The sequence below is a fragment of the Diabrotica virgifera genome, chromosome 3, assembly GCF_917563875.1.
Source record: "Diabrotica virgifera virgifera chromosome 3, PGI_DIABVI_V3a".
Lineage (NCBI taxonomy): Eukaryota > Metazoa > Arthropoda > Insecta > Coleoptera > Chrysomelidae > Diabrotica > Diabrotica virgifera.
Window position 1 is genome coordinate 182,211,493 of NC_065445.1, and position 27,419 is coordinate 182,238,911.

Below are 27,419 nucleotides of genomic sequence, written 5' to 3' on the forward strand. Positions count from 1 at the left end.
AAATTCGTCAACTATCTGGAAAACAGCAAAACGCTCAAATTAGTTTTTTAAAACATGATGACAAGTTAATTACCTCAACGGAAGAAATCACAGAAATTTTTGCTGACCTTTACGAACAAAATTCCAGCACTAGCAACTACTCTCCGAGTTTTCTTCAATACAAATTTAGAAATGAAAAGGAGCTAATCGTCACAGAGAACACGGATGACTACATGAACTCTCCAATTTCACCAGAAGAATTGGACGATGCATTGTTTGGCATGAAAAACTCTTCTCCAGGATCGGATGATATACCAATAATGTTTCTCCAAAAACTAAGCATAAACGCTAGATCTTACCTTCTTAATGTTTTAAATCAAATGTGGATACAACACTACTTTCTAAAATATTGGTCAGAATCATATATTATACCAATCCCCAAACCTCAAAAACCTAAGACAGATCCCCAATCATATAGACCAATATCCCTAACCTCATCAACTTATAAGCTACTCGAAAAGGTTATAAGCCGGCGCCTTACATGGTTCTTAGAAAACAAAAAACTGCTAATCCCGGAGCAGAATGGCTTTCGTCAAAATAGATCAACCACCGATAACCTAGTTGATCTTGAATCTGAAGTTCACGAAGCACTCATTAACAAACAACACTGCCTAGCTATTTTCTGCGATATAACAAAAGCCTACGATTGCACATGGAGATATGGTATAATAAAAAAGCTTCACTCCTGGGGTATTAATGGACAATTTCTAAAATTTATTCAAAATTTTCTTCAACTCAGAACATTTAAGGTAAGAGCAAATGGAACACTCTCATGAACCCGAATCCAGGAAAACGGAATCCCTCAGGGCTCGGTGTTGAGTGTAACTTTATTTCTTGTTGAAATCAACGATATTTTGGAACAATGTCAACAGCCAGTTAAAGGTAGACTGTATGCGGACGACCTGGTTCTCCTACTAAGAGCAACAAATCTAGAATCCACCCAAAGAATTCTTCAAAGCACATTAAATAATCTACAGAAATGGTCCGATAAAACAGGACTCAACTTCTCTAGCGAAAAAACAAAATGCCTTCTTTTCTCAAAAAAGCGAAAAGAGGATAATCCAGTTTTAACGTTGAATGGTAAGAATCTTATCTTTGTAAAAGAAATAAAATTTCTCGGTCTTACATTTGACAAAACATTGGTTTGGAAAAGTCACATTAAAAATTTGAAAGGTACTTGCCAACAAAGTATTAATATTTTGAAGACACTATCAAGCATCTCCTGGGGCAGCGATACATCAACTCTTCTACGAATTTTTTCATCCTTAGTTCGATCAAAAATTGACTACGGCTCAGTGGTATATAACTCAGCTAAGAAATCTGTTCTTAAAGAACTAGATGTCATTCAAAATACGGGATTGCGAGTCGCTTTGGGCGCTTTTCGAACAAGTCCCATACTGAGTATATGCAGTGAGTCAGGGCAAACCCCCCTAGAATTTAGACGAGATTTTTTTGAGTTTGTCGTTTGCTTGTAAAGTTCTATCCTCTCCAGGTAACCCAGTTTATCATAATGTGCATACAAATCGTTTTAATCAGTACTTCTCATCTCACCCTCAATGCAATCCGCCTTTCTATGAACGAATCAACCGATTACTGCAAAAATATCATATAACATTCCCGACCATATACTATCCTGCCGAAAATCCTCCTCCTCCATGGACTGTAAAGAAACCACGATATATTACTGATCTGTCAAGATTTAATAAACATGAATCCCATCCAACCATAATATTAAATCATTTCAAAGAGATTATGGATAGATTTAGCAACTACCAACAGATATACACAGATGCATCAAAATCAGCGGGCGGAGTGGGGGCAGCAATTTTTTCCAATACCCATAATGCTAAATTTAAGCTGCATAACAACTGGACTATTTCCAATGCAGAGCTGTATGCAATCCTTGAAGCTTTAAAATTCATTAACAAATCGAACCAGAGAAATTACACAATCATAACGGACTCAATGAACGCCCTTGGTGACATTCAAAACATATATTCCTGCAACCCTATTCATAAAGACATTTATCAAGAACTTCAACATGCTGCAAAGGAAAACAAACACGTGGTATTAATCTGGGTTCCATCCCACATTGGAGTACACGGTAACGAGGTTGTGGACCGCCTTGCTCACGAAGCAGCAATAAGTGATCAAGTTCATCTAAATAAAATTGTGCCAGGTGATGTGAAATTGTGTCTTAAAAACGTAGTTAGTAGTGCGTGGCATAACAAATGGTCGCAGTGCTCCGAAAAATTAAAACAAATTAAAGGCAACGCTGTACAAAAACAGGCCTTTTCTTTACCTAGGAAAAAACAAGTTATCTTCACTCGGCTCCGACTTGGTCACACCCGTCATACACATCTCTACAAAATAACTAGAGACAATCCTCCATTCTGCCAGCAGTGTCAAACAAATGTAACAATTAAACATATATTATCCGACTGTCAAAAATACCAGCAAACGAGAAGTAAACTTAAACTTCCCAGAGACATATCTGAGCTTCTTGGAGACGATAAAAATATCAACAACATCATCAAGTTTTTAACGGAAATGGGAATAAAGGACATTTAATTATACCACAAATTTTCCAGGTTTCTTTTGTTCATATGTATTTACTTAATATTGTAATAACTGTTTATTTTTAATAATGTATTTTCGATTGTTGTCGTTTATAACCCCAGTGGTTCGGACGACATTAAATAAAAATAAATAAATAAAAAATAAAAAAAACCATTTTCAATTTCGTTGCGAAACGAAAATACAGCCGAACCATATTCTAGTCCAATCAGAGAGTACTGCAAGCACCTCTACCGGTTTCGAAACTTATTAGTCTCTCATCAGGAGGCACATATGCTGCTCTCCTTGATCCAACCAAAACAAACCCCAGCGTGCAGTCCCGGATTGCAACGAACGAAATGGCATAGATGCCCTAGCGGCAACTGCTAGCAAAAAGACTAAGTTTTCACTCTATGCCATATAAAACAACATAATGCTATTCTACATCCCACCAGAATGAAAACAATGAGAACCTTTTCTGGTTACACCTCCGAGGCTTCTACAATTTGCAAGCCATTAAACTTTTATATGTGTAGTATATGTGGTCCAAATTATATGGTTCTTCCATTAAGTGCACAATAATTCTTATAATACTTGCACGAATCTGCCGCACATAGGTACATTTGAAGATACGGTATGCATTTATTGAATGGTAATTAACATAACTAAATAGTTCAAAATATTTCCCGAAAATCATTTTTACGCTCTTCTCAATAGCGGTATTAACTTTTTGAAAAATTAATATATACAGCTGGGTTGCTAATTTAGTAGATTTTCTACTAGATCTAGTAGAATTTCTACTAGATCTAGTAGAATTTCTTGTGATTTAGTGGGAAAATTTTAAATCTAGTAGATTTTAGAATCTGGTAGAAAATTTAATAGATTTTAGTAGGTTTAAAGGAATCTTTTATTTTGACAAATGACAATGATATTAAATATTTATTTTTGTAAAGAATTATAATAATAGCATCTAAAATGTGCTAAAATTCTATTTGTTACTTGTAATATAGATAAAAAGTAAAATAAGATCATGGAACAGAGTAAAACGTTGAATTTAATTAGTATTTTGTCATTTAAAGAACAACATAACCCATAATACTAATCCTACAATCTGGAAGTACATTTAGAAATATGTACTCTATTTTAGGAGTTGTTAAATACTTTTGCATATATGGAAAATGTATTGTTAGGGAATATCCAGTTCTCAACTACCTAATGACTATGACACCATTGCAGAATCTTCAGACAGCAGTTGAAGTGCTGTTTAATCAATCATAAATTGCTTTAATTATTATTGAAAGAAGGTTTCGTATTTTAAAGAGATTTTTCATATTAATATGTGAAATGAGATGCAATGCAAGATACCTTTTGTTCAAATAATATCAGCTTTACAGATATTGCAGTTGCTTAGAGAAAACATTGAAATACTGGCAACTGAGCCTGCGGTTATTTAATCGAACAAGCTGTGGCAGTACATTTATACATTTTTAACCAGGAGAAAATCTAGTGCAACTTTTTGTGCAGTGTGTGTGTTTGTTTTAAAATGTTGCGATTTACGGCAAATACAGTGGAAAACCTCCGTTAACCAAAACATCGTTTAACCGAAATGGCTCAGTTTCAATAATTTTGTCAATAAAAAGTAAATTAAACAAAAAGCAACAAAATTAAGGAAAATGAACATGTTAACAGTGTTTTTTAAAGAAATCTTCTATTTTCTTTTGTGTTTCCCTTTGACAATGTTTTGTAGCTACAGTCGGAAAAATGAAAAAATACCCATGAACGAACATATAAAACACGCTGTATTTTCCTGTCACCGTGTCACAAAGAAAATTGTCCAGTGCAAGTACATGTAACAATAATTATTACATGTACTTGCGCTGGCCAATTTTTTGTGTGACACGGTGACAGGAAATACAGCGTTTTTATATGTTCGTTCATGGGTATTCTTTCATTTTTCCTACTGTATATCTCTCCAATACTATGTAATTTGATAAAAGAAGAGTACAAAAAACAATGTAATTTTTAACTGAAATTCTTGTTATCCAAAACAGCCTACCCCCAATTATTTCGGTTAACGGAGGTTTTACTGTAAATGGCTAATGTTGATAATATGTTATTTTTCTTGAACTGCAGTTTGTTAATAAATTTATAATAAATACATGATATTGTTGTTTGATTTGAAATGATATTAAGTATCATTTAAAGTATGTTATATCACATTCCGTTAAAAGAACTTCCACAACTAGCAAAAATGTATGAATAAACAAATTCTTTTAAAGGACAAAAAAAATAATAGTAAAGGAATTGCCTTTGGGGTGTTTTTTTAAAGCAGGGCATGCAAATAAAAGTGTAATACTTTTGGTTCAAAATTTTATAGATTCTAATACATAAAGTATTATAATTTAAAAAATAAATACTTAAACATTTGTTTTATTGTATTAACCTGTTTATATTGTTAATACCATTTATGTTATATATCTGTTGAATTGAACTCCTACTCCTACTTTTGAATCCAGAATTTTAACAAATCACTAAACTTTTCCACAATGTCTCGTCTCGAGCATGAGATTTGTGCATTCAAATTAATTTACATTGCATCTTAAATACCTTAGATTGCATATCAACCAAAGGATAACATGGAACAAACACCTTCAAATGAAATGCAGGCAGTTGGATCTCAAGTTCAGACAAATGTACACTAGCTCCTTGGTAGGACATCCAAATTGTCATTAAATAACAAATTACTAGTATACAAAGCCATGTTGAAATCAATTAGGATGTATGGTATCCATCTCTGGTGGGATTGCGCTAAATTAACACACATCACAACCATACAGCGATTTCAATCAAAAGTCCTTAGATTAATTACTGGCGCACCCTGGTATGTCAGTAATCTCGCAATGATTTGAATATTCCCTTTGTAAGAGATGAAATACAGCGACCAACTATGAAAGTCGAACAAGAAATCAAGACAACGAACTGATCGAACATATTTACCAATAATCAGAAGACTCAAGCGAACGTGGCTACAAGATTTAATACAACAGTGAAATAAACCTATAAGACGAAGCATCATTGGATTTTCCTCCTTCCTTGCTTAAAACTTTTAAGAAATTGATTTTAAATAAAAGTTAATAAGGAGAAAAAAATATATACAAATGTTATTTTAATTCCGATATACCTACCTTTAAAGAAAGACATTACAAAAGACATCAAACATACCATTGTAGGTTTAGAAAGGAAAATATTTTAAGTTAAAAATGAACTTTGTACAAAATATATATCTACTATTTAATATTTGTTTGTCTAGAACGTATAGTTGTCTTTTACATGTTTATATATGTAGAACTTTCCTTTCAATTATACAACTTATTTTTACCTACTTCTTCTTAGAGAGGATATTTTTGTGATATGTGCAATCAGATGAAATTGCCAATGCTTGCAGCATTTTGTCAGTTGGAAGTTGGGGTTTATTGCGAGTTAGAAATGAACTTTAATGCACTATTTTTACTGGGAATAAGCTATAATTTTACATTAAACTAAGTTTACAATTGGAAACGATAAACTAACTTAATTTTGAAGTAAAATTTTGGATAGTAAACTGTGTTAAGCACAAGAAAGTGACTTTAAAAAAATTAAATGTACAAAATGTATTAGCATTGTTTAAAAAAGGGTAGTTCTTAAACAATGGTATTAGCATTGTATAACTAGACAAGTGTGTAGATAAACAATGGTATTGGTTAAATCAATATTGTTTTCACCACTTTCTCCTGGAGAGGATCTATTTTTCTATATACTAAGTATTATTATATTTTAAATAAAAAAATGATTTTTGTTGTTTTTAACGTTGACGTTTACTTAGCCGACATAAATTAATAAAATGAAATACTGACAATTTTAAACATTCGGTAATCGTACGGTACTCATCGGTAGCCTAAATTCATTTTTCGGTAATTACAACTTAATTAATTATAAATTAATTAAATATTGACCGTATATCTAGCCGACATTAATAGAAATATTCACTTCTAAACAAAAACTCATTGACAAAACGATAGAGAATCGTTTGGTAGAAATGAAAATAGAAAAATATTTATTCGGTAATCAATAGTTACTGAGAAAATTACAAAAAACAAGTAGCGCAATTCAAAATATAATCGCGACATGTGCGCCGACGTATTCGCGCACCCCCACCCCCATCCGTCGTATCCGCCATGTTGGCAGGCATATTGATTATATTTTGAATTGCGCTACTTGTTTTTTGTAATTTTCTCAGTAACTATTGATTACCGAATAAATATTTTTCTATTTTCGTTTCTACCAAACGATTCTCTATCGTTTTGTCAATGAGTTTTTGTTTAGAAGTGAATATTTCTATTAATGTCGGCTAGATATACGGTCAGTATTTAATTAATTTTTAATTAATTAAGTTGTAATTACCGAAAAATGAATTTAGGCTACCGATGAGTACCGTACGATTACCGAATGTTTAAAATTGGCAGTATTTCATTTTATTAATTTATGTCGGCTAAGTAAACGTCAACGTTTTTAACATATAACAAAATAGCCTGTCATCTGTCATTTCTTATTCTTTTTCGGCTGTCATCTGTCATTTCTTCTTCTTTTGGGCTGCCATCTGTCATTTTTTTTCTTTTTTGGCTGCCATCTGTCATTTTTTCTTCTTTTTTGGCTGTCAAGTGTCATTTTGTGAGCAATAATTTAGTAGAATTTTGGTAGATTTTATCCTCAATCTAGTAGAATTTAGTAGCTTTTATATATAAATCTAGTAGAAAACGACGTTCGGTCGTTGGCAACCCTGTATACAGGGTGAAAGGATTGAAAAAAAAGACAACATATTTTTACATAAAAACCAGGAAAAATACAACTTTTGGTAAACCGATTCTTCCGGTTCAAAACCTCGGTCTTATACATCAAAACAAGAACCTATGTACCAAATTTGGTTGAAATCGGACGTCTCGTTCAAAAGTTATCGTGCTATTAGTCACATATGTATAGTCGCCATTTTGATTACCCGCCGTATTTGTAAAAGACAAAATCTGAGATGGTCTCATATCTAAATTTGAACCTTTAATGTCTAGTATAATGTGGTCCAAATTATATGCTTGTATCATTAAACGCTCATTTGTTTCACATATCGGCCGCACTATTTAACATAAATAAAGAAGACTAAATAAGGTCAATGACTAATTTTAATTAGGGGGGTGATTCGGGGGTTGCTTCCGGTCACTTTTCGCTGAAAAAAATAGGGACTGACATTCTTTTCATTATAAGTCACTTAATTTTTGTGCTAGAGACTTTTTTTATTTCTGGAGATAGATATTTTTAAATACTATAAATTAGTTTGAACAAGTTATCCTCGAAAAATGTGTAGTTTTCTCGTCTTTTGACTTTGAAACTACAATATTTAGCATTTGACGAAGAAGAGCTAACATATAATAAAGTATAGCTCGATTACTATTGGTCTTAAAGAAAATTAAAAAAAAAGTTTTGTTTATTTTTTAGGGTACATTTTTGTTAAGTAAAATTGTTTTGATAGATCGAAAACATTATTAGAGTTATTAGCAGAAAACTTATTAAAAACATTGATTTTTTCGATATAAAACTAACACTTTCGATAGCGAATAAGTCGAAAACTGTTAATTTTATCAACATAATGTATAGAACGTTTTTTGTTTAGAATGAATGTTTTTACCAACTTTTGCGATCAAAATATAATAAAAAATTTCCACCCCCCAGATGGGGTGGCAACCACCCCATGGTGAAAGTGCCTTCCGGCATCATATAGATTTTGATCCTTGGACTATTTACTACTTATTCTCAAATGTTCAAGCAAATTGATTCATTCTGTAAAAATTGCGAGGTTTTGTCCTATTTTAAGCTTCATTACTTGGACCAGCGTTTCCCAACCGGTGGGTTGCCGGCGGATTTTAGATGGATCGCGGTGTGTGTCTCACAGTAGCTGAATAACGTACATATTTATATACAATATACATATTATATCATCTCTAGGTGAGGGATGGGTCGCGAATATGAAAAAACATCAGAAGGTGGGTCGCCAGACATAAAAGGTTGGGAACCACTGACTTAGGCTATAGTTTCTACATAAATTTTTACATAATAAAATTAAATAATTCTGGTTATCTTTTAGGTTTGCCTCAAACTGAACGCAGAATAGAAAATATGGAAGAACTACCTGAAAATTCCTGTAATCAAGCACATCAGATCAATCATTTGAGAACACTCACTGGAGAACAACCTTATAAGTGCGAAATTTGTTTTAAGCAGTTTAGTCAAGTGGGTAATTTTAACGTACATATGAGAAAACATACAGGAAACAGATCTTATAAGTGTGAATTTTGTTTGAAGGCGTTTAATCAAGCAGGAGCGTTGAAAAGTCATTTAAGAATACACACTGAGGAAAAACCTTATGAGTGTGAAGTTTGTTTTAAGCAGTTTACTGTACCACATAATTTAAGAGTTCATAAGAGAACTCACACAGGAGAAAGATCTCACGAGTGTGAAATTTGTTTCAAGAAGTTTATTCATGCAGGTAATTTAAACGTACATATGAGACAACACACTGGAGAAAGATTTTACAAGTGTGAAATTTGTTCTAAGCAATTTAGTGCCACAGGTAGTTTGAAAAGACATTTGAGAGTGCATACTGGAGAAAAGCCTTACAAGTGCGAAATTTGTTTTAAGCAATTTAGTCAAGATGAACATTTAAAACAGCATTTAAGGGTACACACTGGAGAGAAACCTTACAAGTGTGAAATTTGCTTTAAGAAATTTACTGTAGCACATAATTTAAAAGTTCATAAGATATCACACACTGGAGAAAAATCTTACAAGTGTGAAATTTGTTATAAACAGTTTACTAAAGCACATGGTTTGAAGTACCATTTGAGAACGCACACTGGAGAAAAGCCTTATAAGTGTGAAATTTGTTCTAAGCAATTTAGTCGAAATGAATGTTTGAAAAATCATTTAAGGATCCACACTGGAGAAAAGCCTTACACGTGTGAAATTTGTTTTAAGCAATTTGCTCATGCAGCTAATTTGAAACAACATTTGACAATTCACACTGGTGAAGTATCTTTTAAGTGTGAAATATGTTTGAAGGAGTTTCGTCAAGCAGTAGCTTTGAAAAATCATTTAAGGATACACACTGGAGAAAAGCCTTACAAGTGTGAAATTTGTTTTAAGCCGTTTAGTGAAGCAAGTAATTTGAACGTACATATGAGAAAACACACTGGCGAAAGCCCTTACAAGTGTGAAATTTGTTTGAAGGAGTTCAGTCAAGCAGTAGCTTTGAAAATTCATATAAGAATACACACTGGTGAAAAGCCTTACAAGTGTGAAATTTGTTTAAAGCAGTTTGCTCATGCAGGTAATTTGAAACAACATTTGAGAATTCACACTGGTGAAAAATCTTTTAAGTGTGAAATTTGTTTTAAGCTATTTCGTCAAGTAGGTAATTTAAACGTACATATGAGCAAGCACGCTGAAGTCTTACAAGTGTGAAGTACTCCGCACAAACCTTATGGAAATTAGGTCCCAGTGGATTTAGTTCATACTTTGGGAAAATACTCTTTGAAGCATCCTGATAAAAAGTTCTCATGGGCACGTCACGATCGTATGGAGAATTTTCAAGATATAGAGGCACAAATTCGGAAAATTATAAGACTTACCCGGTATTCCAATTCCCTAAGTTACTGGTTATCTGGCAACATGTAGAAATTTGGATTAAATAAAAGTACTAGTAGTCTAGGATTTTTTCTTGGCTATACAATGACGACCTTTACTTTGACCTTGACCTTCAACGAACGTATCTTCTAGAGTTTCTAGGGTTTTCACCATTAAATTGATATAAACAGATTACTCATGGGTTTTTGGGATCACTAAACACAAATATGCCATCAGAATTGACCTCCGGAGTACGTGGTGGCCAGGGCCACTGCACGGAACGTCATCTTCTAGATTTTCGATGGTTTTCGACATTTAATTGATGCAAATGAGAGAATGCAAATTACTAGAGGGTTTTCTTGAGGTCGCTAAACACGAATATGCTACCAGAACCGACCCACGGAGCACGTGGTGCCCAGAGCCGGATTTAAGGCAGTGGGGGCCCCTGGGCAGAATTGGTGTGGGGGCCCCTGGGGAGAATTGGTGTGATGCCGTACCTCCTACCATTAAACAAATTGTTGTTACGACTAAAGTATGGTTAAAGTCCGGGTACTTTTCGAGATTTTTTAACTGAAAATTCCTTGATTATGTCGGGCATGTCTAGTTGCTTTAAGGCATTGTGTTCAATCCTCATTATAAAGAGATGGTTCAAACGCTCTTGGCCTATCACAGACCAAACTCGATTTTTAATTAACTTAAATTTTTAGAATGATCTCTCTCCACTGCAGTTAGATACCATCAGAACTAAATAATATAAACGAAGTGTCACTACAACGTATGGAACCACATTATTCGCATTTTTCTCTTTTACCCGTCGGTACATTTGAAGTTCTTTTACTTATATTTGATGAGCCGATTTCCTCTTTAAATGAATTAAAAAATTCTACAAATTGTACTAGTTCGACACCTAGTTTTTTATCTAAATCATTGCTATAATTGTCGGTAAGCTTCAGTGAGTGAGCTTCAATTTCATTGGGAGTTAAATTTCCCAAATAATGTAAAAATCCAAAATTGGAATGAATGGATTCATATGCCGAAAGCCTATGACTTGAGGAGGAAAAGAAGTGATCTATAATAGCTACAAAATTTTGAGTCCTAAATTTTTCTGATGTTGTCATTTCAGTCTCTGAAATATTCCTTAAAATATATTTTTTAATTGATTTAAGTGCCGCCATTCCTGAATTAAGGTCAATATTTGGATCTTGGAGAATACGACTTGTGCTGTTTGTCCTCTCCAGATTTCAAAATGAAGATTTCATTCCAAAATATTGCAAATATCCCTGTTTTCAGAAAACACACTCGATTATACAAACCATTTGTATCGCTACGAGTTTCAAATTGTTGCCCATTTACCCAAGCGGGTTTTTTCAACAAAATCTTTAATTTTCAACTAAACTTTTAGATAAGTAATTGTTAATCTATAATTAAATAACTTGGTAATGTAAAAGCCCTTTTTGTATAGATTATAATTCCAGAAGACGATGGAAATTGAATGAACAGTTTAGCAACAATTGAATTGTTAATTAAAAATTTACGGTCGCTATAATAACGACAATAATTATGATGCATAAGAGTAACTATGATTTTTTCACAAAAAGACACTATACCTATCTAATGTACTTTACAGAATTGAAATTGGACTATTTAAGCGGCCTCAGGAATATTTTAAAATTATAAACAATTTTTGGGCTTATAAACAAATAGAATATCTCGGAAAATATTAAACTAAATTAAATTGTAAAAACGGTATTCAAAAAACAGCGGCAGGACGCTTCTTTTAAAAGAAAAAACGTTCAAATTACAACGAGTGGTTCCTGATATACGACCGGCGAAAGTTGACCGGAATTTACGGCAAATATATAAACAATAGCATCATAATTTTCAAACCATAACCTTTTTATTTTTGTTCTCTTTCTCCACACCAATTTTCATATCATTAAATACTCATAGCATATATTATTATAATAAAAACTATCGATAATACGTGTGAAAATTGCCAAAAATAGCAAAATTCCAATCAAAAATTAGGTTGGAGAAAATGTAACCCTCAAAGTTCAAAATCGGTATACGTTAAAGAAATGCATTTTCTCGGCTTCCCATGGAGCAATTTCCTTCATTCTTTTTTTGTTCCTAAGTAACTCGAGTAGAGCCATCGAACTAACGCATTATTAAATGTCAGACTTGCTTTTGTTTTGTTATAATAAATTAATTTGTTTATTATAACACAAAATTTTAATTTGTTTAAATAAAAATTGTTTAAATAATTATAGAGCTTCCAAATGAGAATATTTATGTTTTTAACTTTAAAAGCTACTCGCAAGAAAAGTTTGAAACAAAATTGGGATATTGAGTGGCACGCTTTCTGCAATCGAAGCAACAATCTCTACACAAAAATTCATCCTAGTTTACCTACTGAGCCTTTTGCTATCAGAAGTTATCCCAATAGAAATATATATGCCATGTTTATTAGATGTCTCTTTAATCATGCCACTGTCAAGTCATACCTCTATAGATTTAACCTATCCGAATCAGATCTTTGCGATTGCAATGGATATGTTGACGATATTAATCATTGGTTGTTTGGATGCAAACATAATGATGTTGCAATTAAGTTTTTGATGAACAATCTGGTTCAAGAAGAAATACCTTTCCCACAAAATAATGCTTCTCTTTTATATTTGTCTCGTAGAAATTCTAAAATTAAACAAATCATCTGGGAGTTTTTAAAAAGGACTAAGAGGAAAATTTAACTTGCACTGAATGAGTCCGGTTGAATGTGTTTAGCAATAATTATTGTTTTTTTATGTTTATCCTTATTATGTAATATTGTCTCGCTGTGAAAGTTCATTAAGTAGATTTTGCAGGGAGGTAATAAGAATAGAATTGTATAAAAGTTTATATTGAAAAAATTAAAAAAAAAAATATACAAAAAAATATGTATACAAAAAAAATGTATAAAAAAAATTTAATATTATTAAAAAAAAATAAATAAATAAATAAAAAAAAGTATAATAAATTATAAAAAAAAAATAAAAAAGAGAAAAAAAAAAAAATTAAAAACAAAGAGGGTGTAAACCTCCGCGGGGTTGATCCGGGTTGAAGCCTTATCGCTGTGTAAAAAAAAACATATATTTATTAGCATTTAGTATTAGTATTTAGTATTAGCATGTAGTTTTTTTTTGTCGATTTAATTATTTGTAAATTAATTTAAGTTGGTTAGGGCCATGAATGAGGAGTATACCTACTGGTCAATTAAATGTTTCCACTTCTACATATGTATGTATGTATGTGCGTGCATAAGTATTATATGTGCGCACATGTACCTAATGTATTATGTAATGCAATGTATTATATTTGGAATATTGTAGCAAACAGTAATTTATTATCTATCGTGGCTGAATGGATCAAGTAATCCAAAGCCAATAAGGAAGAAAAAAAAACTTTAAAAGGTACACTTGTAATAAGTTTACCTAAAAAAAAAGCCTACCACTGGAAAAAATATGTAGTTTCTGTTCTTATAAATAAATTAATCTATTATAACAAAACAAAAGCAAGTTTGACATTTAATAATGCGTTAGTTCGATGGCTCTACTCGAGTTATTAGGGAACAAAAAAAGAATGAAGGAGATTGCTCCATGGGAAGCCGAGAAAATGCATTTTTTTAACGTATACCGATTTTGAACTTTGAGGGTTACATTTTCTCCGACATAATTTTTGATTGGAATTTTGCTATTTTTGGCAATTTTCACACGTATTATCGATAGTTTTTATTATAATAATATATGTTATGAGTATTTGAAAGATATGAAAATTGGTGTGGAGAAAGAGGACCAAAAAATAAAAAGGTGATGGTTTGAAAATTATGATCCTATTGTTTATATCTTTGCCGTAAATTCCGGTCAACTTTCACCGGTCGTATCTCAGGAACCACTCGTTGTAATTGAACGTTTTTTCTTTTAAAAGAAGCGTCCTGCCGCTGTTTTCCGAATACCGTTTTTACAATTCAATTTAGTTTAATATTTTCCGAGATATTCTATTTGTTTATAAGCCAAAAAATTGTTTATGATTTTAAAATATTCCTGAGGCCGCCTAAATAGTCCAATTTCAATTATGTTAAGTACATTAGATATGTATAGTGTCTTTTTATGAAAAAATCATAGTTACTCTTATGAATCACAATTATTGTCGTTATTATAGCGACCGTAAATTTTTAATTAACACAATTCAATTGTTGCTAAACTGTTCATTCAATTTCCATCGTCTTCTGGAATTATAATCTATACCAAAAGGTCTTTTACATTGCCAAGTTATTTAATTATTGATTGACAATTACTTATCTAAAATTTTAGTTGAAAATTAAAGATTTTGTAGGAAAAACCCGCTTTTTCCGGGGAAAGTTTTCGTCGAAGTGAATCGGGAAAAACACGTCTCTATGCAGAATTTAATTGCGGTGAATTTTTATTTGGGTGTTTTTGGTGTAAAGTTAAAATCTTTTGAGTTATAGAGCAAAAATTGAAAAAAACACGATTTTCGGGCGCCATTTTGTTTATAAAAAAAGTAGCACACTATCTGCGGACTTTGCATACCTAATTAATACCTGCATTAATACATACAATAATAAGATTCGATTCCATCAATAAAATTGCTGGTAAATAACTTTTCCTTGTATTTTGCTAATTAGCCCAGAGTAGAAATAAAAGTTCGTTTACTAAAATGCTACGTATTCTCCGTTCTTTTATATGGCGTGGAGTCATGGACCTTAACTGAAGCATCACTGAAGAGACTCGAAGCATTTGAGTTGTGGTGCTATAGACGCATGTTGAGGATTTCCTGGATAGACAGAGTTACCAACGAAAAAGTTCTACATAGAATGGGTAAAGAGCGCGAACTAGTCGTAACCATAAAACGTCGCAAACTGGAATACCTGGGCCATATAATGCGCAATGAACAACGATATGACCTACGTCGGACCATACTTCAAGGTAAAGTGCATGGGAAAAGAGGTCCAGGACGAAGAAGAATATCCTGGCTGCATAACCTGCGAAAATGGTTTAACTTAACCACTACCGGACTTTTCAGGACAGCAGTCAACAAAGTCAGAATAGCCATGTTAGTGTCCAACATCCGTAACGGATAGGCACCATAAGAAGAAGGCTCAATGTGATTCGTGGCTCGGATCTGATAATGTATGCATGTTCAGCAACCCCAAAAACCTAAGAGTAATCCATTTAATTCCTCCGAAACTCCAGAAGATAACCTGTCTTAGGCACCAGGTGCTCCTGTGTCTGTGCAGATCACGTATTCGTGTTCAGTTACCCCAAAAACCTATAACTAATCCGTTTGCGTTGATGTAGTACCGAAGACTCTCGAAACTCCAGGAGTCCCGTTTATTGACCTTGGAAACCAGGTGCTCCAGGAGTCTGTTCTGGTGGCATATTCGTGTTTAGCGACCTCAAAAAATCCTCCAGTAATTCATTTGCATCAATAAAATTCCCAAAACCATCGAAACTCCAGAAGATGACGTCCCTTGCAGTGTCCCTGGCCACCACGTGCTCCGGAGGTCAATTCTGATGGCATATTCGTGTTTAGCGATCCCAAAAACCTATGAGTAGTCTGTTTATATCAATTTAATGCCGAAAACCCTCAAAACTCTAGAAGATGACGTCCGTTGAAGGTCAAGATCAAAGTAAAGGTTGCCATTGGATAGCCAGGAAAAAATCCTAGACTACTAGTACTTTTCCTTGATCCAAACTTCTACTTGTTGCCAGATAACCAGTAACTCAGAGAATTGGAATACCCATAAATCTTATAATTTTCCGAGTTTGTGCCTCTATATCTTGAAAACCCTCCAACGATCGAGTTGTGCCGATGAGAACTTTTCATCACAATGCTTCAAAGAGTATTTTCCCAAAGTATGAACTAAATCCACTGGGACCTAATTTCCATAAGGCTTGTGCGGGGTACTTTGTTTGAAGAATTTTTGTCAAGCAGGAACTTTGGAGAGTCATTACAGTTCAGCGGCAGAATTCATACAGAACGGACGGATTTGGTGCTCTTAGATATTTACCTGAAAAATACGGGCTGTTTCCGAGTATGTAATACGCGAACTTTTTACCGAAGAGAAGAATAGTCTGAAAGTGATTAAAGAATTGTGGTAATCGCCTAATTGTTTCAGAACAAAAAGAAATTGCGAAATTCACATTGTTTAGTTTTAGTGCTGAAAATTAGCAATATTCGAGAACCCATTAAAAGGAGATAAGAACGCTTAAAAACGGTAAGAACTGCTTTTGATACGGTGGATAGAGGAACGAGTTCCGAGCGGTTGAAGCGACGCGCTCCTTTTAAGCTATCGTGTTAAAAGTTTTGTGTACCGGGGGCATGTGAGAAGTAACTGAAAACAAGCGGATACACAGAAGTCTCACTATCGTCCTGGTACAGGAGCGCGTGCGCGCCAAGTCTTTGTAATTTTAGATCTTGACAAGTTGCTAAGTTATCAAATGAAGGACAAAGAAAAAATAAATAATTGAACAATTTTAAATGCCACTGAAAACATTCAAACCAAAGAACAATTGGAAATTCTTTTAAAAACAGTTCTACAATATTACAGCTCAAACAAAAATATTTCTTTTGAGCAAAAATAAAACGCCACATAATAAAAAAAATTTAAACCGAGCGACGATTATATTCTACAAAGAAAACAAAAAAATTCCAAGAAAGAATGTTCTCAAAAGACCTGCTGACAAATTTAGCCATAAATATAACAGTGCCATTGTTAAATAATAAATAAACTTTGTTTAAAAATGTGTCTTATTAATTTAATAATTCTCTAATTTATGGAAAATAAATCTAATAATATTATTTTAATAATATCCGAGACTTCCCAGAAACACTTCTGAGCCTTTTGTTGTTCTAAACAACAGCCTGCGTGTTCGAAACTCTCACAAAATATTCACAAAATTCAAAGAAGTACGTTCCTTATTTATATTATTGTACATATGCGGCATTTCCAATCTCTAGTGACGTCAAAAATATGATTCTGTCACGTAAAGCAAAAACCCAAAAACGTCAAAGTGACAATATAGAAAAAATTCATACATACATACATAATCGGTTGCCTCTTTTACCATATTAGGTGTCGAGGATTCCTCCTTTATATAATACTCTCTGCAAATTTACGCCACTTCTTCCTATCTGCTGCTAAAACTTTTGCTTCTTGCCACGATGTTCCTCTTTTCTTGAGTATTTCGTTTACACTAGTGTTCCAGCTTTTCCTTGGTCTGCCCCTCCTGCTTTTACCCACTGCTTTGGCCTCCCATGTCATTTTCACTTGTCTCTCACCACTCATTCTTATCATGTGTCCAGCCCATTTTAACTTCTTTTCTTCAACTTTTTCGTTGAGCGATTTTACCTGTAATTCATGTCTTATATCTTCGTTTCTTCTTTTGTCTAATCTTCTTGCTCCCACCACTTTTCTTAAGTATCTCATTTCTGTAGCTTGTAATCTTTTTCTTTGTCTGTCATTAAGTACCCAGTTTTCTGCCCCATATATTGTAATTGGCATATATACAGTTTTATATACTGTCATTTTGGTTTTCCTCGATATTTCTTTTTTGTTTAGGAAATTTTTATACAGTGAATAATAAGTTCTCGTAGCCAATTTCATCTTCTTGTGTACCTTTGTTGTTTAACATTATTCCCAAATACTTAAAGAGGTCTACTTGCTCGATTTTTTGCCCTTCGATTTCAATATTTACAGTTGCTTCTTTGTTGGCTATTGTCATTACTTTAGTTTTCTCCATATTTATTATTAAGTTGTAGTTTTTTAGTTCTTCAGCCCAGATTCTAATGTTATCTGCGAGAGCCTTTTCAGTTCTTGCAACTAATACAATGTCATCAGCAAATGCACAGGCTTCAATTTTTATTTGTTGCAAATTTCTATACCCTATAGCGCATTTTTTAGTTTTTTTCCAACACTTTTTAATAACTTCATCCATAACGGAAATAAATAACAGTGGGAGTAACAGAAAAATTCATCTCCCGTAATTAGCAGATCATCTCGTTCAAGAAAGAAATTAGAAAAATAACCCCAAAAGAGACAAATATTTGTTTCTCTCCACATTTATAATATAGAGGATAATTAAGTAGAAGATACAAATACCCAGAGTCTCTCCCGTTAAGTATTTAGTAATCGTAAATTTGTTCATCTGATTCGTAGCAAAAGGGCCTAGCCGGGTAAGATGATGAAAAGTGCCCCCAACTCGATTCGAATTCCATATAGGTCACCGTTTAGCATATATAGTGAAACTAACTTTCTGAAATTTTTAGCCCCCTAGGTGGTCATGTGACCCACCTAGAGCCTAATTAGGCTTTTTAAGTTTTTATTTTTTATCTCAGCCGCATCGAGAACTAGCGAAAAACTTTAAATAAAAAAGTTGTAAGCTTTAAATAGTTCTGCCCGAAAATTTTTTTTTTTATAATTTTTGGCGGAAAATTTAAATTTTAGAACGATTTTAAAATTTTAAATAAGTATAAAAAAATAACTAAGATATTCGTTTTCACGAAAAAAATATATAACGTGTATTTTTGCATAATATTTCACTCTAAATTTTTTCAAATTTTTAAAATTGGTGAAACGCACCTTTAAAAATAAAAAACCGCATTTTTTCGTTTTTTGATACAATTTTATACATGTTTTTCAAAAAAGGTAATACCGTCACTAGAATAGGTAAAAAATTGAAAAAATAATTGGGGTTTGCTTAATAAAACTTTTTTGTAATCCCATCCATTTTCAATATACAGGGCGTTGAAGAAAACAAAATTTTACACATTTTTTACGATTTTGCCGAAACTACTGGCAACATGGTAATAAAATTTGGCGAGTTTTAAGAGGTAGCTGTTGTGCATTTTTTGACATACAATTAAGAATTTTATATTTATCATTGGCGCGTATACGGGTAATAGTCTGAACTTTTTAAAGAAAAAAGATAGTACGCCACTGACATATTTCAAATTAACAATCCTTTTTGAATTCCTCGTTTAATTTGTGACAAAAAATCTATCTTCCTATTTTTTCATACGATGCGCCATTTTTATTCAAAAAATAAAACATCTTAACCCTTACAAAGTATTCGAACTTCTATTAGTAGTTTCTACATCTACATACGTAAACTCGTACGTCCATTATAAAAACTAATTCGAATACTCTGGAAGCGTTAAGATATTTTATTTTTTGCAGCAAAACGGCGCCTCGTATGAAAAAAAGATAAGATAGTTTTTGTATCTCAAATTGAATGAGGAATTTAAAAATGATTGTTAATTTGAAATATGTCACTGGCGTACTATCTTTTTTTCTTTGAAAAGTTCAGACCATTACCCCTAAGCACGCCAATGATAAATATCAAATCCTTAATTGTATGTCAAAACATGCACAATAACTACCTCTTAAAACCCGCCAAGTTTTATTACAATGTTGCCAGTAGTTTCGGCAAAATCGTAAAAAATGTGTAAAATTTTGTTTTCTTCAACGCCCTGTATCTTGAAAATGGATGGTGTTACAAAAAATTTTTATTAAGCAAACCCCAATTCTTTTTAAATTTTTCACCTGCTCCAGTGACGGTGTTACCTTTTTTGAAAAACATGTATAAAATTGTATCAAAAAACAAAAAAAAAACCAAAAAAATGCGGTTTTTTATTTTTGAAGGTGCGTTTCATCAATTTTAAAAATTTGAAAAAATTCAGGGTGAAATATTATACAAAAATACACGTTATATATTTTTTTCGTGAAAACGAATGTCTTAGTTATTTTTTTATACTCATTTAAAATTTTAAAATCGTTCTAAAATTTAAATTTCCCGCCAAAAATTAAAAAAAAAATTTTTCGCACAGAAATTTTTAAATCTTACAAATTTTTTATTTAAAGTTTTTCGCTAGTTCTCGATGCGGCCGAGATAAAAAATAAAAACATAAAAACCCTAATTAGGTTCTAGGTGGGTCACATGACCACCTAGGGGGCTAAAAATTTCAGAAAGTTAGTTTGAACGGTGACCTATATGGAATTCGAATCGAGTTGGGGGCACTTTTCATCATCTTACCCGGCTAGACCCTTTGAGTGGAAATTCTCGTCATACCTAGGCAAGTGGTATTAAGTTGGAGGTAAGGACATTATTTATATTTATGAACTCATAATATAAAAACATATCGGTCAACGGACTATTTTAGTGCGCGGAACATTTATGTAAGTTTAGATACAATACCGTAGTTTTTCTCGTAGTTTTCGTTCGGACATTTTCATTAGATTTAGTTAATAAAATCTGTCATTTTTGTTTACTGTTCATAATTATTTATATTTAGGTACATATTATTTTATTTATACGTATATATCTTCTTCTTCTTTTTCATACAGAGGAAGAATTATTTATATATGTATATATTTTTCACTTCTCTTTAATTTCATTGTTTGATTTAGAATAAATGTGTTAAATTCTTATCTTATCATAATTCATTGCTCTAAATTTATCCCTTTTGGAAGCAGTCTCGCTGGTACTTTTAGTGGTATCAGCTAATTACCTTTCTCAGCGAACCAGCACCTATAGAACCTGAGATTGGAACAATTTCATTAAAGTGGGGTCTAGTTACCAGCCTCATAACACTGCGCAATTCAAATTGATTATAAATACATAAATACAATAATAGTCTAAGAGCTAGTGAACCCTCCGAGTACCGGTCTTCCTGTAAGGCTAGAAATTTGTACAGAAATACATCATAGCATACCAAGGCTAAAAACCATGACCTGGCAGGCATCAGCTGTGCTCGTGTATTTACCAGGTGAATAGAAAAGTGCAAATTTAGAGGGTAAAATAAACTTTCTCCTGTAAAGTTTAAATTTAAGTATGTGTTTGAGTAAGTCATTTAGAAGGAATGTGTACAATGACAGGCGATTCTGAAGAGCGTAAGACCTTGCCAGGCGAAGGGAAAGATTAGGGTTTTTTTTTCCTAAAATTATATTTTTTTTAATAGGGGGGACAAGAAACACAGAGAGCTGGAAATTCCTTAAAACGTTGAGAACAGATACCAAAAGGGATATAATAACACCGATTACTCTGGAAAAGTGGGATGGCTATTTCAAGCAGTTACTAGTAGAAAATAGAGAAGATTTTATTAAAAACGAAGATCACGAAAGTTTCAATGTAATTGTCAGTGGCTCACCGATTCGGTTAAGACTGGAAGAAGTACGAAATGCATGCAAATCCCTAAAAAATAGAAAAGCGTCAGGGCCTGGCGACATAGCACCAGAACTGCTCAAATACGGTAGCAACACCCTGTATGAATACCTAAGAGATCTATTTAATAGATGTATGAATGGCGCAGTCATACCAAAAGAATGGCAATTGTCTGTAATTTCTACAATACACAAGAAAGGCAGTAAAAATATATGCGATAATTACCGGGGAATATCTGTCACAAGCACCATCAGCAGAGTTTACGGAAAAATTATCAAAAATAAAATAGAAGAAGAATACAAGGACTTAGAGGCCGAAGAGCAAGCCGGTTTCCGCGCTGGCAGATCCACCACTGACCACCTATATTGTGTAACACAGTTAATAGACAAACAAATAGCCTACAATCAAGAACTGCATTTAGTGTACATAGACTTAAAAAAAGCATACGATACTGTACCACAAAGTAAACTTTGGGAAGCCCTCGAAAAAACTAACATCAGTCTGAACCTCATTAAAGCTGTAAAAAATCTATACCAACATAATATAGCAAAAGTTAAGCTAGGCAAGGAAATCTCGTCAGGATTTGAAGTGAATAAGGGTCTTAAACAGGGCTGCTGTCTATCGCCGACACTATTTAAAATATATTTAGAGCAAGTTTTGAAATCCTGGAAAAGGAAATGTAAGAATATGGGTATACCGCTAAATGATGATAACATGCTATACACTCTATGTTTTGCGGATGATCAGATTCTTATGGCCCAGGATTATCACGATATTGAATATATGACCCGAAAAATCATAGAAGAGTACCGGAACTGGGGTTTAGAAGTGAATACCAAGAAAACGGAATATATGTGCGTTGGAGGTATACAGCAGGATCTAGCGTTGGAAAATGAAATAACTATTAATCACTGTCAGGAATATAAATACTTGGGTCTTACAATTACACAAGATGGAACGTTGGACAAGAATATCCAAGAAAGGTGCACACAAGGAAGGAAAGCTATCGCATTATTGAACAAAATCCTATGGGACCAAAGTATCTCCAAAGAAAATAAACGTAACATCTATAACAGCATTGTTAAGAGCATTATAACATACAGCAGCGAAGTTTGGCCACTTAAAGAAAAATCCGAAAATATGCTCAGAACAACTGAAATGGACTTCTGGAGAAGATCTGCTGGTATATCAAGAATACAAAAAATCAGAAATACAAGAATATTGGAGATAATGGATGTAAAGCATACAATAATGGACGATATAAAAACAAAGCAACTAAGATGGTTTGGCCACGTACAACGTATGGAAGAAGACAGATTACCCAAGCAAGTGCTACGATGGGCACCAAAAGGACGGCGGAAGAGAGGAAGACCTAGGAAAAGCTGGATAGAAGGAATCCATAGGGAAATCGGAGAAAGAGGCTTGAACGAAGACATGTGCTACGATCGAGAGCAATGGCGATTGGGAATCGGAAGACGTCGTAGAACGTTATAAACCGATTATATATATATATATATATATATATATATATATATATATATATATATATATATATATATATATATATATTTTTTGCATCGAACAAAGTTTCTTTAGGTTTTTTGAATCATTCCAAACAGAAAAGGTGTTTAGTGACTTTTCTCTTAGGTTAGTAGTTTTTGTCATATAAGCGATTCAAGTTTAATAAATTGCGAAACGGCCATTTTTAGCCCTCAAAAAATATATGAAAAATTGAAAATTTCAATATTACTAAGGTAGGTAGATATTCTTTAAACATTGATTGATGAAATCCCAAAGAGTTTTTTGCAATACAATATCGAAAATCCCTTTGTTTTTTACTTGCTAATCAAGCGGGCGCGACACTGTAGTATAAGTGAGGACATTTGAGTTTGCATAAATTCATTATCTCGAGAATGGGCAAATTTGAAGAGAAATCCTCAGGTCGATTTTTATTTTTAAATTAGGACTTTTTGGCATATATGTAGGAAAAATGAAAGAGTACTCATGAACGAACATATAAAACACGCTGTATTTTCCTGTCACCGTGTCACAAAGAAAATTGGCCAGCGCAAGTACATGTAATAATAATTAATACATCTAATTGCGCTGGCCAATATTTTTTGTGACAGGGTGACAGGAAAATACAGCGCGTTTTATATGTTCGTTCATGGGTACTCTTTCATTTTTTCTACTATATGTAATAGTATTGACGTCATCCATTTGGGCGTGATGACGTAATCGATGCTTTTTTTAATGAGAGTAGGTGTTGTGTGATAGCTCATTTGAAAGGTTATTTAATTCTCTATTCACTAATATAAACATTAACATAATTATTTATACAGGGTGTACAAAAAAGTTATTAAATTAATTTACACAAAAAGAAGAATGTAAGCAATTTATTTAATTCAAAAAACATTTTACTGCTGTCATAGAAACGGGCGATAATGTTTATTTCACAAATAAACAGTGCTTTTCGCTTAAATTTAAACTGCTAAGAGACAGGTGGGTGGCAGTTTTAACATTGAATTTAAGCGAAAAACAATGTTTATTTTTCAAATAATCAATTCTTTGTGTTTTCTGACAACTTAAATGTATTTTGAAATAAATGAATTGCATACATTCTTCTTTTTGTCTCAATTAATTTAATTAAAAAAAATTTGCACACCCTGTATAAATTATTATGTTAACGTTTATATTACTGAATCATCATCATCAGTAGCTCGACAACCCTTTTTGGGTCCTGGCTTGTTCTAGGATTTTCCGCCATTCTGTTATGTTCCTTGCTTTGTTCTTCCAGTGGGTAATCTCAAGTGTTTTCAGATCTTGTTCCACTTGTTCCATGTATCTAAGTTTGGGTCTTCCCTTTGACCTTCTCCCTATTGGTGTTTGTTTCATTATATGTTTTGGTGTTTCGGTGTCCTATATTACTGAATACAGAATTAAATAACCTTCAAATGAGCTATCACACGACCCCTACTCCCATTTAAAAAATATCGATTACGTCATCACGCCCAGATGACGCCTTAGACTTTCTACGTATTCGCTTGTTTACTGAAATGTCGTCGGATAAGGGGGAATGAAGAGGATGAAGAAAGAAAGTGGCCCATTTAAAAAAAGTCACAGAGTAGAGTGGACACCAAAACAGACGGAAGATGACAGAAAAATGGACAGGGTGATGAAATTGTTGGAATATTTAGCATCCGATGTGAAGGATATTAAAAGAGAACAATGAATTTGTGCAGAAGAAATTAGAACATTGAGAGAAGAAAATAAAAAAATTATGAAAGAAAACGAAGAAATTAAAAAAGAGAGTGAGCAAGCTGAAAGGAGAAAAACTTACAAGTGTGAAATTTGTTTTAAGCAGTTTGTTCATGCACAGGCCCGGCTTAAGGGCCGGACAAACCGGGCGCTTGCCCGGGGCTAGGCGATGGTAAGGGCGCCGGAGGCGCTCTTGCATTCGGGGCTCCTCAGCTTTGTCGACCACCAACAGCGGGCGATCCACAGCTCTGAACAAACAACGTGTGGTGCATTTTCCTTTTACTTATCTTGGACACTTTTACTTTTAATGGGGTTAATCAAATTACATTTTTAATAATAACAACGATGGCTATACACCAAATACTAGATAGTTTTAATGGCAAACCAATCGGTAGGTAACTTAAGTAAGCCGCAAAATTATAAATATCGCAAAGGACCTTCGGAACCTCTCGTTCTTCCGCTAGTCGTGAGTCAAAAAAGCAGCGCGACAGTCGGCACGATCAGCTGATCAGATTCCGCGCTGGGTTGCAGACGACAAGCGCAACTTTGTAAGCCTCGCACCACTTCTTCCGCAAAGCGGCTATGCTATCCCTCTCTGGCTCACCTAATGGACTCGTCCAAGCGCTCTGGCAGTCGGGCAAAGGTCTTAAAATGAGCAGTTACTCGAAAAGTGTTGCAAACTTAAAAACCAGCTGATTGTTGTTGTTTTTATAGGGGTTTTTACTAGGAGGGGGGGCGACTCAAAGGATCCTTGCCCGGGTGAAAATTTCGTCTTGAGCCGGGCCTGTTCATGCAGCTAATTTGAAACAACATTTGAGAATTCACACTGGTGACAAATCTTTTAAGTGTGAAATTTGTTTTAAGCAGTTTAGTCAAGTAGGTAATTTAAACGTACATATGAGAAAACATACCGAAGTCTTACATCTGTGAAATTTGTTTGAATAGTTTTTGTCAAGCAGGAGATATGGAAAGTCATTACATACTGGAGAAAAACCGTACAAATGTGAAATTTGTTTTAAACAATTTATTCCAGATGGAGATTTAATTGTCATTTGGATACACACCGGAGAAAAGGCGTATAAGTGTGAAATTTGTTTTAAGGAGTTTACTTCATCATATAATTTGACAAAACATTTGAGATTGCACACTAGGGTGGGTCGAAAAAAAATATTGTTTCATTTTTTAATCGCTATACTGCGGAAATACACACACCCAAACTTATAAGGAATCACCATGTATTTCAAAGTAATATTTAATTCTTTTGAAAAAACTTGTTATTGTTGAGAAGATTAAAGGTTTTTATTGAAAATAAACAAATATATAAGACAATCGGATAGTAGAGCCCGGTACGGTATAGATATAGATTATTTGCTTGAGTTGCAAGTTGAACGAAAATAAGTAAACTAACTTTTGCGTCCAAAAACGAAAATATGCCTCATGTGGGGTCATAAAACTAACAACGAGGATATTATTGGTCTTATGGAGAAAGTAATGTTCTCAGATGGACATAGCTGCAGAGCTAGGCGTAATACAGGGCGTTCTGTCCAAAACATATGCTAGATAAAAGGAACTAGGAAAGCTCAAAAATAAAGCAAGGGAAAGTCGCCAAAACTAATAACGGCTCTCCACGATCATTTAATTGTCCAATCATCTGGAAGACACCCAACCATTTCTTACCTGCAGCTCCAAAGGCAGATTTTGGAAGCTACAAGTGTAACTGTTTCAGTTGAAACGATAAGAAGAAGAGCTCGTACCAAGAAGTATACAGCAGGAGACAGTTATGGGTTCCCGAGTTATCCAGGCAGCACAAGATTGATCGCCTTAATTGGTGTCTTCACCACCAAAACTGGAACATTGGGAATTGACAAAATGTGCTATTTTCAAAAATAGTCAGGATTTAATGTAATCAGATGGAAAATCAGATGACCCACGAAATCGTGTACTTAGAGGTCGAGAAAGACAAGCAAGAACGAAAACTGTCAGATCTGTTAACAAATATACAGGAGAAAGTGTAATGTTCTGGAGAGGAATTGTGATCCGTAAAAAAACTCCATTAATTTTCATCCAATCAACTTTAACTGCTCACAGGTATGTTGATAACCTGTAGTCAGGCTCTGGAGAGGTGCAACAGGAGAAAATTTAATTTTATTGCATGATAATGGACCTCTACATACCATTAGAGTGACTACAGACATCATTGAAGCAGAAGGTATCCCTTGTTTGGAGTGGCCTGCTTGCTCACCCTAGCTTAATCCTATAGAGTATTTGTGGGATATACTTAAAAGAAAAATTAGGGCTCGACGGGATAATCCACAAAACACCGCACGGCTAGTACAAGCTGCTTTTAAAGTATGGAGCAACCTACCACAACAAAATGTTGATAATTTGATTAGGAGCGTGCCCACGCAAACTGAAGCTTGCATAAGGACTAGAGATGATAACACCGACTATCACAAAATACAAAAAAAAAATAAATAAAAACAAGTTAAACATTATTCGTTTTACATTGAAATTTTGTATGCTATTGACTTTAAAACAACTACTTTCAATTTGTTTGTTAAATACTTTATTGTTTTATTTAATTGTTATGTATTTGTTATTAAATTGATTTAAAATAAATATTGTTTAACTTCATGTGCT

The 27,419-nt window shown here is 33.5% G+C and overlaps 1 protein-coding gene across 2 annotated transcripts in view; it reads left to right on the top strand.

Moving 5' to 3' along the window:
• The window catches only part of LOC126881432 (zinc finger protein 227-like), a 159,983-nt gene extending 148,861 nt beyond the window's left edge, over positions 1–11,122 (top strand). For both annotated transcript variants that reach the window (XM_050645707.1, XM_050645706.1), the window contains one exon: positions 8,765–11,122. In XM_050645707.1, coding sequence (XP_050501664.1) covers positions 8,765–10,140 — 1,376 coding nt within the window. In that variant the 3' untranslated portion in view covers positions 10,141–11,122. The remainder of the gene's footprint in view (positions 1–8,764) is intronic.
• Positions 11,123–27,419: the final 16,297 nt, after the last annotated feature.